Source organism: Salvelinus sp. IW2-2015, unplaced genomic scaffold (assembly GCF_002910315.2).
Source record: "Salvelinus sp. IW2-2015 unplaced genomic scaffold, ASM291031v2 Un_scaffold16533, whole genome shotgun sequence".
Classification (NCBI taxonomy): domain Eukaryota; kingdom Metazoa; phylum Chordata; class Actinopteri; order Salmoniformes; family Salmonidae; genus Salvelinus; species Salvelinus sp. IW2-2015.
In genome coordinates this window covers 26,142-42,784 of record NW_019957631.1, presented here as the reverse complement: position 1 = coordinate 42,784, position 16,643 = coordinate 26,142, and the positions used below count along the sequence as shown (strand labels likewise).

At 43.7% G+C, this 16,643-nt stretch overlaps 1 protein-coding gene across 1 annotated transcript in view; it reads right to left on the bottom strand.

The window, feature by feature from the left end:
• LOC112080853 (ras-related protein Rab-3C-like) overlaps positions 1 to 16,643 on the bottom strand; it is a 62,751-nt gene that overhangs the window by 45,430 nt on the left and 678 nt on the right. The window contains exon 2 of the mRNA XM_024146786.2: positions 15,643 to 15,852. Within this exon, the coding sequence (XP_024002554.1) occupies positions 15,643 to 15,852 (210 nt within the window). The remainder of the gene's footprint in view (positions 1 to 15,642; positions 15,853 to 16,643) is intronic.

The following is a 16,643-nucleotide window of genomic DNA, read 5'->3' as shown; positions in this document are numbered from 1 at the left end:
GATTAATAGCCCAGTCTATGAATTAATTTATAATTTACTCATCTCTGTCTTCACTGTTCCTTTCTTGCACAATTCATGCATCTCCATTGGCCTCTCTCTCTTCCATCCTCTTTATTCCTCTTATAGCTCTTCAATCAGTAGCCTAGCCCATTGTTTGTCCCAGAAGTAGAACAATTGTTTGGTCACTTATTTTGCTCTAAAATGAACTGGCGGGGAAGTTTGAATGGCGAGAGCTTCTCTAGTATGATGTGATCACATTGGCTGGTGGTAAAAATTCAATAAACAGGAATCCCCGCGCCCAATGTTTATGTTTACAATTAAATGTATTATGTCAGAATGCCCAATGTTAGATCATGAATTAAGTTTGAACACTGAATCCAATTGGATGATAGGATCAGGATCAAATCCTCTGATATCCTCAAGCTCATTAATGATAGAATGTTTATACAGTATTTGAAGATTGCCAAAAGGCCAGTTTCTTTGGCAATGAGAAGGAGTGGAATGTTAACTAAAGAGACTGGTACCCAGACTACTCCATCTCCCTAACCCTTACGTAGAAGACAAAATAGCTCTAACAGTCTCATTTCATTTCCTGGAAGCCTGCTGGCTGGCTACAGTAGGGCCACGTCCCAAATGGCACCCATTTCTCAATATTGCAGTACTTCTGATCAGGTCCTATAGGGCTCTGGTCAGAAGTAGTGCATTATGTAGGGTATAGAGTGCCATTTGGAACATACATTAGGTTGGAGCTAGCAGCCTAGCACAGTAGTCATTAAGGTGATGAAGGCTGCATTAGTTAATGCATTGCCTCCAGGCAGCCACCCCCCAGAGGGGAAGTCACCATCAGTACAGAGTACAGACACAATCGCTAAAGATTCATGTTGTCTGGCCCCAGTCCAAGCATCCAGGAAGTCTCTGTTGATTCCAGCAGTCTCTCTCTCTACAATGGAATTTAGCAGACACTTTTATCCAGAGCAACTTACAGTCATGCGTGAATACATTTTACGTAAGGGTGGTCCCAGGAATCAAACCCACTATCCTGGCGTTACAAGCGCCATGCTCTACCAATTGAGCTACAGAGGCCTACTCTTCATTCTCCTGCTGTGTCTCTCTCTCACACGTTCTCTCTTTATCTCTCTCCCTCCCTCTCTTTGTTTTCAACCCCCGCATCCTTTCACCAGGCAGACCCATAAATTCAGACCCCCGACAACACACAGTGACCTGTTATTAGCTAGATGGACTGATGCTTCTAGAAGGAAACACAGATTCATAGACAGGTGGACGGGCTGAAGGATGAATGGATGGATACTGGAGGTTGTCTGTGCCTAGGGAGGGAGGAATCTAATGTTCATGAGTATAACATGCTGAGAAAAGAAGAGAGAATTGGGAAATATAGCCTGGGTTCCAGTTTTAGATTTCTGTAGAGAATGAGGAGGCAGAGTAAATCTCTCCGGCGGGCAGCCGGGGCACTGAGAATAAGCTCGGTAGACAGATGTTTGTTTGAGGATGTCAGCATTGACTGATTGAGACATCCAGTTGAAATATGCTAGGAATGCCACGCCCTATTAAAGCGGAACCTTTTTCCAAGCCATAAGAAAACTTCAGATACATTGCGAGAATGTGTGCTTGGATTCATTTGATAAATAGTGTTAACTGTGGGAGACTACATGATAGCTAGCTTCCAATAACAGCATTTAAAATATGCTTCTTTAAATCAAGTTAATGGCCGTTAATTTAACATTATCCTGGCAACCAGTTTTGATAGAATAGCTATTTACATCTTGTATCAGAATGGTAGATCAGTGCAATCATGTTCGATAAAGGCTACCTCCACAAAACCACAATGTCTGGAGTTAGATATCTGCCGAAGGGTTGAACGCACGTAGCGTAGCGTGAGAATCGTAAATAAGCCCAGGCCTAAAAGATGAATTGCAAAGGTTAAACCAGCATGTCAATGTAACAATGGACAGATATCTAACTCCACAACAAATCCAGATTCCCTTAGTTACTAACAAACTCCGACTACCTTAGTTTCAAACAAACCCCTGATTCCCTTAGTTACTAACAAACCCCGACTACCTTAGTTTCAAACAAACCCCTGATTCCCTTAGTTACTAACAAACTGACTTCTTTAGTTACTAACAAACCTCCAATTCCCTCAGTTCCTAATTAACCCCTGATTCCCTTAGTTACTAACAACCCCTAATTCCCTTAGTTACTAACAAACCCCTGATTCCCTTAGTTACTAACAAACCCCTGATTCCCTTAGTTACTAACAAACCCCTGATTCCCTTAGTTACTGCACTGAGCAATGGACATACTTCACGCACAGGTTCAAGACTCTCAAATATTATATGACTTTCATTGAAACTGATAGATGTACAACAACTTGTGTCTTTAATTTAAATTGATAGATGTACAATAACTTGTGTCTTTAATTTAAACTGATAGATGTACAACAACTCGTGTCTTAAATTTAAATTGATAATGTACAACAACTCATCTGTCAAGTTGAGTGCTGCCTTACTGTATTGCATGACTAAGCTTAGGCTGTAACAAACATTTCTGTGCGATTTTGACTATGAAAATGTTGCACAGAATAATGACACCAAAGCCTCCAAACACGGGTAAGTGATGCATACTGCTTGCTACTGAAGTGTGTGGCTTTTCATGGTGATAAGGACAACGCTTACAGACAGTGTGACAAGGCCTTTTCAGAAGAGCACTGCTGAAATGTCCTTGAATGAAATGAGGGATAAAAAATGAGCAGAAAAGATACTCAGCTCTTTCTCTATCCTCCCCCACCTCTCCCTCTCTCCAACTCTCCATTGCTCTGCCTCTCTACCTCTTCCTCCACCCCCATCTCTTTCTCTCTGCGTTTTCTCCCAACAGGCTTGGAGGTAGGACAAGGAGGTTATATATAGCTCAAGATGAATAGGCATGCCCCACTCTACAGTTTACACAGCCCCAGAATGGAGCAGTGAAGAGCTGTGAATGAATCTGTGGACAAAACGCCTCTCTCTTTGAAGCTAATGAAAGTCTTTGGTTGTCCGATACCACACAAGAGGCAACAGGAACAAGGTGACAATAGTTCACCCAGAAGTGTCACTGACTGCCTTGGACGGGTCATGATGAGAGCTCTGTTAACGGCTGAGTTGATTAATACACTATATATAAAAGTATGTGGACACCCCTTCAAATTAGTGTATTATGTTATTTCAGCCACACCCGTTGCTGACAGGTGTATAAAATCAAACACATAGCCAGCAATCTCCATAGAAAAACATTGGCAGTAGAATGGCCTTACTGAAGAGCTCAGTGACTTTCAACGTGGCCCCGTCATAGGATGCCACCTTTCCAACAAGTCAGTTCGTCAAATTTCTGCCCTGCTAGAGTTGCCTCAGCTAACTACAAGTACTGTTATTGTGAAGTGGAAACATCTAGGGGCAACAACGGCTCAGCCGCGAAGTGGTAGGCCACACAAGTTCACAGAGCGGGACCGCTGAGTGCTGAAGCGCCTCTGGAAGCAACGTCAGCACAAGAACTGTTCGTCAGGAGCTTCATGAAATGGGTTTCCAGCTGCACACAAGCCTAAGATCACCATGTGCAATTCCAAGCGTCGGCTTGAGTGGTGTAAAGCTTGCCACCATTGGACTCTGGAGCAGTGGAAACGCGTTCTCTGGAGTGATGAATCACGCTTCATCATCTGGCAGTCCGACGGACGAATCTGGGTTTGTCGGATGCCAGGAGAACCCTACCTGCCCCAATGCATAGTGCCAACTGTAATATTTGGTGGAGGAGGACTAATGGTCTGGGGCTGTTTTTCATGGTTTGGGCCAGGCCCCTTAGTTTCAGTGAAGGGACATCTTAACGTTACAGCATACAATGACATTCTAGATGATTCTGTGCTTCCAACTTTGTGGCAAAAGTTTGGAGAAGGCCCTTTCCTGTTTCAGCATGACAATGTCCCTATGCACAAAGCGAGGTCGATACAGAAATAGTTTGTTGAGATCGGTTTGGAAGAACTTGACTGGCCTGCACAGAGCCCTGACCTCAGCTCCATCAAAAACCTTTGGGATGAATTGGAACGCTGACTGCGAGCCAGGCCAAATCGCCCAACATCAGTGCCCAACCTCACTAATGCTCTTGTGGCTGAATGGAAGCAAGTCCCCGCAGCAATGTTCCAACATCTAATGGAAAGCCTTCCCAGAAGAGTGGAGGCTGTTATAGCAGCAAAGGGAGGTATGTTAATGCCCATGAATTTGGAATTAGCTGTTCGATGAGCAGGTGTCCACATACTTTTGGTCATGTAGTGTATGTTATGAATGTGCTGCTAGATTTACTGTAAGTCAGTTTAATGCTTCCCATTTATGAAGTGAACGGCAGCCATTTCCTTCACTTGTCTATACAGAATGAAGGGATTTGAGAAGGAAACGGAAAGTGGAATATCTAGTTGAAATGATTTAAGAGGAAATCAGGAAGAGAATGCACCTAGTACTACTATAACAGTTGATACTCTTTGGAATCATGACAGTAGATACTTTTTGGAATCAATCCCTGTTTGTTCAAATGCTACAGTGCATAATATGCTCCCAGAAAGATCTAACCAAAGTTTCTTGCTGCGTTTTCATCTGCAATAGCCTGCATCACACAGTGGCATCTTTGAAAGGCTTAGGACCCCCTGCTTTTCCAGTTAAATTATTATCCCACACGGCTGCTTATTCAAAGGCACAGTATGTACGTCCCAAATGGCACCCTGTTCCCTATGTAGTGCACTACTTTTGACCAGGGCCCATAGGTAATAGGGTGATATTTGGGTTGCGGTCACAATGAATCTCTACCGTATGGCATTATCTCATCCACTGAATCACTACTGCAGCTGAGATATAACCCAAGGGTTAGGGTTAGGTATAGGGTTAACATCTGACAGACTAAAAAAGCTTTAGGAGTTTGACCAGACAACTGCAGTCATTATCACCGCTCAAGTTTAGTCAAGCTAATGAGCTAAAAATAGGACAAGTATTTCCATTTGAATCACAAGTCAATTCATATGTAAGGGATAATCAACAAGAGGCTATGGGTTCTGTGGAAGATAATAAATAACGTGGAAGGTGTGTTCCACGGAGTTGCATTATTTTACACAGGACGCATTGAGCCACGAGTTGATTATCCCTTTTATACCATGGCTATAAATGTGTTCAACATCCACTAAAGCAGTTAGCAAGTTTACTAGATAGACAGTAGTTGCCTCTGTAACCAAACAAACAGACTTGCTAGTTTAGTTAACCAAACCATCAGTCCTAGTTTGCTATTATGAAAATCTAATTCAAAAGCAGCTTTTAAAAAGCAGCTCAAACATAGAACATGCAAGAACGAACTATAGCCATTGAATTCTACCGTGCGTTACAGGGAAATAATGCATGCTCTAGAATGCCCTTCAAGCCAATCATAAATGAGTATTCAACAATGCCATGGTAGAAGAACACATTGTTCATTAGAATGATTTGTACCCATTTTTCTTCAGATTTAAAGTTTTTTTTAAATGTTTTTGCATAAGAGTGAAGAAGGAGGATGAACTAGTTTTAATGCAGGGTTGAAGTGTTCACAAAAAGACAAAGAGAGTTTGAGATGCGATTCAACACCGTGACTAGTCTGACGTAAATTGGTTGTCAAAACATATCCAGGGAGATAGGCAGGCGCACACACACACACACACACCTCGTCGGAGGAACAAAAGACGCCTTCTGGAAACAAGCCAGCTGTTCTTCAGAAAAGCGAGACGGTTAAATGTCGGCGTCTAACGATGAGAGATGTGAGGATAATAAAGACAGCGGCCGCGTCTGAAATGGGACCCTATTCCCTATATAGTGCACTACCTTTGACCAGGGCTCATAGGGAATAGGGTGCCATTTGAGACGCAACCACAGGAAGCTGCTGGCTGCCTTTTTTGGTTACTACATGATTCCATATGTGTTATTTCATAGTTTTGATGTCTTCACTACTATTCTACAATGTAGAAAATTGTCAAAATAAAGATAAACCCTGGAATGAGTAGCTGTGTCCAAACTTTTGATTCGTACTGTATATACAGTATACACACACTACCATTCAAAAGTTTGGGGTCACTTAGAAATGTCCTTGTTTTTAAAGAAAATCAATTTTTTGTCCATTAAAATAACATCAAATTGATCAGAAATACAATGTAGACATTGTTAATGTTGTAAATGACTATTGTAGCTGGAAACGGATGATTTTTTAATGAAATATCTACATAGGCCCATTATCAGCAACCATCACTCCTGTGTTCCAATGGCATGTTGTATTAGCTAATCCAAGTTTATCATTTTAAAAGGCTAATTGATCATTAGAAAACCCTTTTGCAATTATGTTAGCACAGCTGAAAACTTTTGTCCTGATTAAAGAAGCAATAAAACTGTCCTTCTTTAGACTAGTTGAGTATCTGGAGCATCAGCATTTGTGGGTTCGATTACAGGCTCAAAATGGCCAGAAACAAAGAAATTTCTTCTGAAACTCGTCAGTCAATTTTTGTTCTGAGAAATGAAGGCAATTCCATGCAAGAAATTGGCATGAAACTGAAGATCTCGTACAACGCTGTGTACTACTCCCTTCACAGAACAGCGCAAACTGGCTCTAACCAGAACAGAAAGAGGAGTGGGAGGCCCCAGTGCACAACTGAGCAAGAGGACAAGTACATTAGAGCGTCTAGTTTGAGAAACATATTTTTTTCCGCAAACATCCTTTCTGAATTTAAAAGTAATCCTCTCAGTAATCATCTAGTTTTTCAAAAGTATCTGTAATCTGATTACAATATTTTTGCTGGTAACGTAACGGATTACAATTACTGTTTTTTTGTAATCCGTTACTCCCCAACCCTGACCAGTGGTGGATGAGGTCAAATTATCCCCCCCATAACAGTGTAAACTGCTTTGAAGCCTATTGTCAAGTGCTGTATATACACTGTAATGGCAGTTCATAAATATTGTTTTCATAAAGCTTGATGGGGCTTACCAAGAAAAACCTCCAAAAGGACTAATTTGAGGCAGAGAGGTGTACTCCACAAAAACCATTCAATTAATTTCTTATTTGCTCACTTTAATTCATTGTTCAGGATGAATACATGTAACTGACATTTTCGACATCAAGCTGATGTCTTCTTCAGACTGCCTTGATGGCTTGACTTTGTTTAGTTGGATCTAACCCTAATTTATAAATGGAATCTGATATTCTAAAGCTGTTCTCATTACTGCAGTATAGTCTCAGTAAAAGTGGAGACATTGCACTACAATTGTATCCAGCCTTTGTAGCTACGTCCCTCTAACACTCCTTAACATGCTGACCAGACCGGACACGTCGCGTGCGCGAGCGTCGCAAAATAAATGTAGAAATCCATGTTATTCAATTATTACACTGGAAAGAGGAGAGATGACTAGAAACGATTCGGTTGGCTGTTTTATGTGTGGATTAATTTGTCTGAGTAGAGGACCTTGTGCAGTTCAGGTAAAATAACAACTCAATGTTTATATCCCAGGACAAATTAGCTAGCAACAGCAAGCTAGCTAAATAGGACAAATTAGTAAGCAAGTGCAAGCTATCTAGCTAAATTGTCATACATGTTTAATGCTTTTTGACCTGTCCCCAAATTAATGTCATTGGTTCAGAGTTTGTTTTGATATTTTAACCTGCGTGTCGTGATCGCATTTGGTGTGGGGGGACAAAATGCATTTATGCACGATGGCGCGCAGCCGGTTTGGCTTCCGTGTAAGCCTCTCTAAGTTAGCCATGATTGAAGACAGCTGCAAAGTAAATGAAAAATCGATACCAATAAAACTCCTCTTGAGACCGCAAAACTCGATTTCAAACATTTCAGATATCCGGGCAAGGCTGTGTAGACCTCTGGTTACAGACAGCCAGGGCAGAGTGACCAAGCCTAGCACCCACTACCCGCTAGCTAACTGCTGCCACCGTTTCCCAAAATCAATCTTATGAGTCTGGTTGTATTGTATAACCCCTGTGCCACAGACCTTGGCCCCAGCTACCTCCTCTGTGCTAGCTAGCTCCAGACCTGTTTCCATGGTTTCAGTGTATGGCAGGGTCTGGTAGCACATTCAGGAGTGAGTGATATTCATTTGGACAGAGAGGGACTCAGATGAGACCAGGTCGAGGGAGGGTATGCTAATGACTCATGAAGGTGAAGGAGTCCTTTGGATTTACTGTAAATTGTTTATGTGTTTCAGGTTTTGTATCACATAGATTAAAATATAATTTCACATGCTGCCATTGACTGTTGCTAAGTAAAATGACTGTATTGATACAATATTACACTTGCTTTGTGGTCACTGGTAAATATTAGAAGCAAAATCCTCCATGCAACAAAGACTTACTCTCTCTAACCATGGCTGAAATCCAGTGGTGGAAAAAGTACTCAACTGTCATACTTTAGTAAAAGTAAAAGTACTTGAGTAAAAGGAAATATACCTTAATAGAAAATGACTCAAGTAAAAGTCAGCCAGTAAAATACCACTTGAGTAAAAGTCTAAAATTATTTGGTTTTAAATATATTTAAGTATCAAAGTACAAATCATTTAAACTTCCTTATATTAAGCAAACCAGACGGCCCAATTTTTTGTTTTTTATTTTATTTACGGATAGCCAAGGGCACACTCCAATGTTCAGACATCATTTACAAAAGAAGCATTTGCTTTTAGTGAGTCCGCCAGATCAGGGGCAGTAGGGATGACCAGGGATGTTCTCTTGATAGGCGTTTGAATTGGACCAATATCCTGTGAAAATGTACGAGTGCTTTTGAGTGTCTGAGAAAATGTATGGAGTAGAAAGTGCATTATTTTCTTTATGAATGTAGTGAAGTAAAAGTAGCCAAAAAATATAAATAGTAAAGGAAAGTACAGATACTCCCAAAAACTACTTAAGTAGTACTTTAAAGTATTTTTACTTAAGTACTTTACACCACTGCTGAAATCATACTGTCTCATCCTACGCTTGAAGCATTAAAATAATTTTGATAAATATTGGGGGTTTTCTCTACTAAGAACAGTTTTGTCTGTAATACACCATCGACATGATGATTAATACATGGCCTAATTCTTCTCCATGTGTGGCCACCACCTGGTTCATGTAAAGCAGACATTTGGGGGCAGAATAGCTCAAACACCAGCAGCAGATTCTCTCTGCTAGGTTCTCAGGAGGCAGAATGCTTGTAGTGTTAGAGAAGAGGACGGTAACTGAAATATGAGTCGATGATCAGAAGATTTAGTCAAATACCCACTGAGCACATGCATCAATTCAACGTCTATTACACATTGCTTCAACGTAACTTCGTTGAAATTACCTGGAAACAACGTTGATTCAACCAGTGTGTGCCCACTGGGTCAGTTTCCGAACTAGATTGCAGTTTGATTTTGACAGTCTCCAGTAGAGATGTAGGTCTAATATCTGTGAGTAGCAGACCAGTGGGGCTTCCAATGGATCAGACCAGTGGGGCTTCCAATGGATCAGACCAGTGGGGCTTCCAATAGATCATATCTTCAGGAAAGGGCTATAGATCATAGGGTCTTCAGCAAGCATACCATCCTCTCAAGTCAATTTGGTTTGGGTATAAAATCAACACAGTTCAAAATCATCCTGGCACAAATTAAAAACCATGAGATTGGGCCATTATTTGTGTAGTGTAAGCTTTAGGTTGACTTTCCATTCCAGCTGAACTTAGTAGCCATTGACTCTGCAGCAGACAGTGAGCAGCCTAATGTGTTCAGTTGGTCAAAGTCATTAGTGCAGGTCTTATTTAAAACTCACAATTTGACCTGTATTCGCTTTGCTATCAAGAAAAGCATGACTAGACACTCGATCCTCCAGACAGTAATGTGGGCTAGGGTTAGTTAGGGTTCGCAAGGGTTAGGGTTAGTTAGGGTTAAGGTTAGTAAGGGTTTGTAAGGGTTAGGGTTAGTAAGGGTTAGGGTTAGTAAGGGATTGTTAGGTTAGTAAGGGTTAGAGTTGGTAAGGGTTAGGGTTAGTGTTAGGGTTAGTAAGGGATAGTTAGGGTTAATTATGGATAGTTAGGGTTAGTAAGGGATAGTTAGGGTTTGGGTTAGTAAGGGATAGTTAGGGTTAGTAAGGGATAGTTAGGGTTAGTCAGGATTCGGGTTTGTAAGGGTTATGGTTAGTAAGGGTTAGTAAGTGTTAGTTAGGTTTAGTAAGGGTTATGGTTAGTAAGGGTTAGAAGGGGTTTGGGTTAGTAAGGGTTAGGGTAGTTAGGGTTAGTAAGGGTTGGGGTTACTTAGGGTTAGTAAGTGATCATGACTAGGGACCAGGCTGTATTCATAAAGCAGTGCTGATCTTGGATCAGATAGTCAGGTAGGAGTGCTGATCAGTCCATTCATTATGCTCAAAAAGGCACAACTGATTCTATATCAGCACTCCTACTCAGAGACGCTTTATGAATACTGTGAGACCAGAGCCGTTTTAGATGAGAGAGGATGCAAAAAAAAAATTATGAGCATGGCCTTATTTCTATTACAGCGTATTGGATGACTGTCATTCATATTCCATTCACCCAGCTCAGTGTAACATCGATAGGTTTAGGCTTTTACATGATACTCACATTTTTCCCTGTACCCATCATGAGGTTGCTACAACCTAGCCTAAGAATGAAAGTTTACAACGTAGGTGCACACAGGTAGTGACACATTAAATACCGCCTTGCACACTCTTGCCTGCATCTAGCTGATCTAGGGTGTAATCACTAGTCCAATAACTGCAAATGTGGGTTTCTATTGCACAAACTTCTGGTATGTTTATTTCGTTCTGTTTGCTTCCGTTTAAGAAACGTTTTTCAACAGAATTGGCGGAATGAATACACTCCTGATCACATAGAAACACATTTCACGTTCATAGCAGCCACATAAAAACAGCATGATCACTTTAATCGTTGTATATATAATTATTTCTCGCAGCTATCTACATGTTCTCCTCCTCTCACCTTTTCCCTTCGCTTGTGGACTTCAGTTGTCTGTGACCAGGCAAAAACACTTTTCCAAGCCAAATCTTCATATCATGACCGCTACACACAACCTGCATCGTTGTCATGTCATCGTCAACATAGATACTAGAACTAACACATTAGTAAACCCGCTACAATCATGCAGTAAGTAAAGTATAGTCAGTAAGCAGTTTAGCAGTTACAGAAGCAGGCCACGTTGGAAATAAATTAATAAAACCAAAAGCTGACCTTGATTTGGGTAAGTGTGCTGCTGAGGCTACTGTAGACCTTTTGTCACGATGTGCGCAACTGGTTGAAGGTAAGTCAGGTGCAGGAGAACCTGTACTCCAGGTTGCCGTGGTCAGTCCAGATGAGAAAAGGGGCCCCTCAAGCCAATGTCTCCATGCCTTCAACGCCTTCACCACAGCCAACAGCTCCCGGTCCCCCACATCATAGTTTCGCTCCGCCAGGCTGAGCTTCTTCGAGAAGAAGACACAGCGGCGGAGCTTCGGTGGTGTTCCCGGGCGCTGAGAGAGCACGGCTCCTATCCCAGCCTCGGACGCGTCCACCTCCACTGTGAACGCCAAAGAGGGATCCGGATGCGCCAGCATGGGAGCCGAGGTAAACAGAGCCCGTAGGTGACCAAAAGCCCCGTCCGCCTCAGCCTTCCACTGCAAACGCACCGGGCCCCCCTTTAGCAGTGAGGTAATGGGAGCCGCTACCTGACCAAAACCACGGATAAACCTCCGGTAGTAATTGGCAAACCCTAAAAAACGCTGCACCTCCTTTACCGTGGTGGGAGTCGGTCAATTACGCACGGCTGAAATGCGGTCACTCTCAATCTCCACCCCTGAGGTGGAAATGCGGTATCCTAGGAACGAGACGGACTGCTGGAAGAACAGGCATTTCTCAGCCTTGACATGCTCCAACAGTCGACCAAGCACCCTGCGCACCAAGGACACATGCTCGGTGCGTGCAGCAGAGTATATCAGAATGTCATCGATATAAACCACTACACCCTGCCCGTGCAGGTCCCTGAAAATCTCATCCACAAAGGCTTGGAAGACTGACGGAGAATTCATCAACCCGTACGGCATGACGAGGTACTCATAATGTCCTGAGGTGGTACTGAACGCTGTCTTCCACTCGTCTCCCTCCCGGATACACACCAGGTTGTAAGCGCTCCTGAGATCTAGTTTAGTGAAGAAGCGCGTCCCATGCATTGACTCAATCGCTGTGGCTATGAGAGGTAGCGGGTAACTGTACTTCACAGTGATCTGGTTAAGGTATCGATAGTCAATACATGGGCGCAGACCTCCCTCCTTCACAAAAAATAAACTCGAGGAGGCAGGTGAAGTGGAGGACCGAATGTACCCCTGATGCAGAGATTCGGAGATATATGTCTCCATAGCCGCCGTCTCCGCCTGTGACAGGGGATACACATGACTCCTGGGAAGTGCGGCGTCTACCTGGAGGTTTATCGCACAATCCCCCCCGACGATGGGGTGGTAATTGAGTCGCCTTCTTCTTGGAGAAGGCGAGAGCCAAATCGGAATATTCGGGGAGAATGCGCACGGTGGAGACCTGGTCTGGACTTTCCACCGTAGTAGCACCAACGGAAACCCCTAAACACCTCCCCGAGCACTCTCGAAACCACCCCGTGAGAGCCCTCCGTTGCCATGAAACAGTGGGCTCATGACAGGCTAACCAGGGTAGGCATAGCACCACGGGAAACGCAGGAGAGTCAATGAGGAAGAGACTGAATCTCTTCTTGTGACCCCCCTGCGTCACCATGCCCAGGAGAGCAGTGGCCTCCCATATTAACCCTGACCCTATTGGTCGACTGTCTAAGGCGTGAACTGGGAAGGGCTTAGCCACTGGAACAATGGGGATCGCTAAACTATGGGCAAATGATCTGTCTATGAAATTCCCAGCAGCGCCTGAATCGACGAGCGCCTTACGCTGGGAATGCGGGGAAAACTCAGGAAAGTTAACTTGCAAAAACAGATGGGCAACAGAGGGCCCTGGATGAGAATGGTTCAGGCTCACCTGGGGTGACGCCAGAGTGCCCTGCCTGCTGCCTCGACCCCCAGAGGAACCAACCCGACACCGACCGGCAGTGTGCCCTCTGTGGCCACAGATGGTGCACATGAAGGTCTCTCCACCGGCCTCCCTGAGTGCAGCACCTACCAGCTCCATAGGCACCGGAGCGGTGGTGCTGGGAGAACCGACAGAGCTGCTTCTGAATGGCCGCGGGTGGCCAGCAGGTTATCCAGACGGATGGACAGGTCCACCAGCTGATCAAACGTGAGGGTGGTGTCCATGCAGGCCAACTCCCGACAGACATCCTCGCGCAGGCTGCAGCAATAGTGGTCGATCAGGGCCCTGTCGTTCCATCCCGCTCCGGCGGCCAGGGTGCGAAAGTCCAAGGCGAACTCCTGGGCACTCCTCGTCCCCTGCCTCAGGTGGAAAAGACGTTCACCCGCCGCTCTACCCTCGGGCGGGTGGTCGAAGACCACCCGGAAGCAGCGGGTGAACTCCTCAAAGTGGTCCAGCGCCGCATCTCCTTCTACCCACACGGCGTTGGCCCACTCCAGGGCTTTCCCCGAGAGGCACGAGATGAGGGCGGACACCCTCTCCCGTCCCGAAGGAGCCGGGTAGAAGGTCACCAGATACAGTTCCAGCTGCAACAGGAACCCCTGGCAACGTGCCGCCTTCCCATCAAACTCCCCGGGAAAGGCGAGACTAATCCCTCTGGGACCGGGTACAGGAGAGGCGAGTAGTGGTGACCCCTGTTTTGCTGGGGAGGGCGCTGGAGGAACTCCCGGTCTCTCCCAGCGGTCCATTGTCTGGACGACGCGGTCCATGACGGCGCCGAGATGGTGGAGCATCGCCGTGTGCTCCCGGACGCGCTCCTCGACCCCTACAACAGGGGTACTTGCTCCTGCTGACTCCATAAGTGGTGTGGAAATCTGTCACGATGTGCACAACTGGTTGAAGGTAAGTCAGGTGCAGGAGAGCAGAGATGGGTGATAACAGGCGCACTTTATTCATGCCCAAGGAAAACAGCGATAACGCCCAAAGTACACAAACAAAACACACGGGTCAAACCATACCCGGCGCAAACCAGCCTGATGCGAACCACACTTAACAAACAATTCCACACACAGACATGAGGGTAATATACATTTAGTCAGATGAGGGAATGTGAACCAGGTGTGCGGAAAACCAAGACAAAACAAATGGAAAATGAAGTGGAGCGGCGATGGCTAGAAGACCGGTGACGTCGACCGTGAACGTCGCCCGAACAAGGAGAGGGACCGACTTCGGCGGAAGTCGTGACACCTTCATTGCAAATCAGTTTGTTTTAATCAATTATTTGGTGACGTGAATAGATTTAGGATAGTTTACTCTAAAAATGTATAACTTATTTTTTTTATGTTTCAATATTTTTATATTTATGAAATTCACTCTCTAGAGTGAATAGAGACAAGCCTAAAACTACTGCGCATGACACAATCTTTATTCCATACATCCCTATACAACCCCTTAAAATGCTTCAAACACACAATAGCTTTCCAGATAAGCATGAGTAAAATATTACAGATGGAAATAACATTCCTTTGATCTCTGGTGTTACCATCTTGGAAAACGATTAGTCATCATGTCAGCATCCTGTAGACAGAGGAGGGATTTGTCCCTCTGAAGACGTTCGAGCTAGAGACTCATCTATCCATCCTTGTCTACCTTTTATTCACCCTCTTTCAAAGGAAGTGACAGCATCATTTCAGACACTTGTAAAGCAAATGTCCTTCATTAACACCATCAAGCAGGGTTAGACCTCACTTGATTGGAGAAATAGACAAGAACATACTGGGCTGCCATTATAATTTCATATCCTTCAGACATTTTTGCTATACGAGGCACATTTTTTTTTAAATCATGAATTTGTGACTATACAATTATTAAGTGCCAAAAAATGAATTGGTCAGACCTGGGCCTCACAAACGACACCTAGAGATAATAAAGTCCTTCCTGAATCCTTTTGAAACTGCTGTCACTAACCTCACAAACCCCAGATAGTTTCGCCAGTACCCCAGTGCTGTAGGTTTAATACTATAGCTACTGTGCAGAGAACAAAATACATATTCAGACTTCCTGTCTTCAAAGCATTTTAAATGTAATATTGGCACTAAATGAACTCTTGTGAACATGACAGAGTGACCAACCGGGGCTCAAACCTGGGTCTCCTTCGTACGACAAGACTGCATCAGTCCAGCAGCCAACTGAACTAATTCCTAGGCCATGGTCTATACAGCTGATTCAAATAATCAACTCAACATTAAGCTTTGACTATTTGAATCAGCTGTGTAGTGCTAGGGCAATAAACTAAATATGCACCCCTTGAGGGCACCAGGACCGAGTTTGGGAACACTGGACTAGGCATTAGCTTAGGAGCCAACAATAGGAGTCTTTAGGTCCCCTGCAAGGTTTCTTATCACACAGACACAGTTCTGAACTACCTCCTTTACAACAGCAAACAGTACGTATACTGTAACATTGGACAGTAGGAAACACTCTTCGAGTGAGGAGAGGAATCATGCCACAAAAACACACTTTAGACTCACCCATATCTGTAGTTTGATTCGCTTGTCGTTCTTGTAGACTGTTTTCACTTTGAAATCTATGCCCACAGTGCTGACGAAAGCAGAGGTGAAGGAATCATCGGCATAGCGGAAGAGAAAGGAAGTTTTTCCAACACTGCTGTTGCCGATGATAAGCAGTTTGAACATATAATCAAAGTTCTGGTCCGAGCCCTCTTGCTGTGTTGCAGCCATCTGCAAGAACAAGACGGTTCAAATTCAAAAGCAATTGGTGTTCAGCAATTGGGGTTTCAGAGTTCGCTAGACCTGAACATTAGGTATGCGTCCCAAATGGCACCCTATTCTCTAGTGCAATACTTTGGACAGAACCCCGTGACCACTATTTCATCAGCATCCGCATCCCTTTTAAATGTTCAATCTATGGAGGTGTTAAAGAAATGATAAGAGCAGTGTAGCAGGGCTGTTCAGATCCAATAACTCCACCATGAGACATACAGACCCAGGCAAGCCTCTACCTGGCTAAAGGGAGGGATACATTTTCATTCACACATTGGGAAAAGGGGTACCATATGCCTTTTGGCTATTTCCTTTATTAATCAAGCTCTGACTTTAAGACTTCTTTACAGGAATCATTACTAGATTATTTTATAATCTAGTATTTTACAATCTAATCTAGTTTCACTCAATTCATTCTAATCAACCTAATAATTATGACACACCCCTCACTATTGTCATTGGTTGCACTAATTGCACTGTTTGTCTACATAACCTGGTTCAAGTATTCATGACATGACCCTGAAGAAGGCACAGTGATGCTGAAACATTGGTGTTTTACCCAATAAATTAGTGGGAGTTATATATATATATAGAGAGAGAGAAGCTCTCTTTAATAAAACATTTTTATAGCTTACAAAATGATTATGTAAAATCCAAATACAAAATGAATACAGAAGGTTAATGCAGTTAACTGCACACCATTCAAAGTTCCACAACAAAATACATTACACTTTAATTTACATTTGATG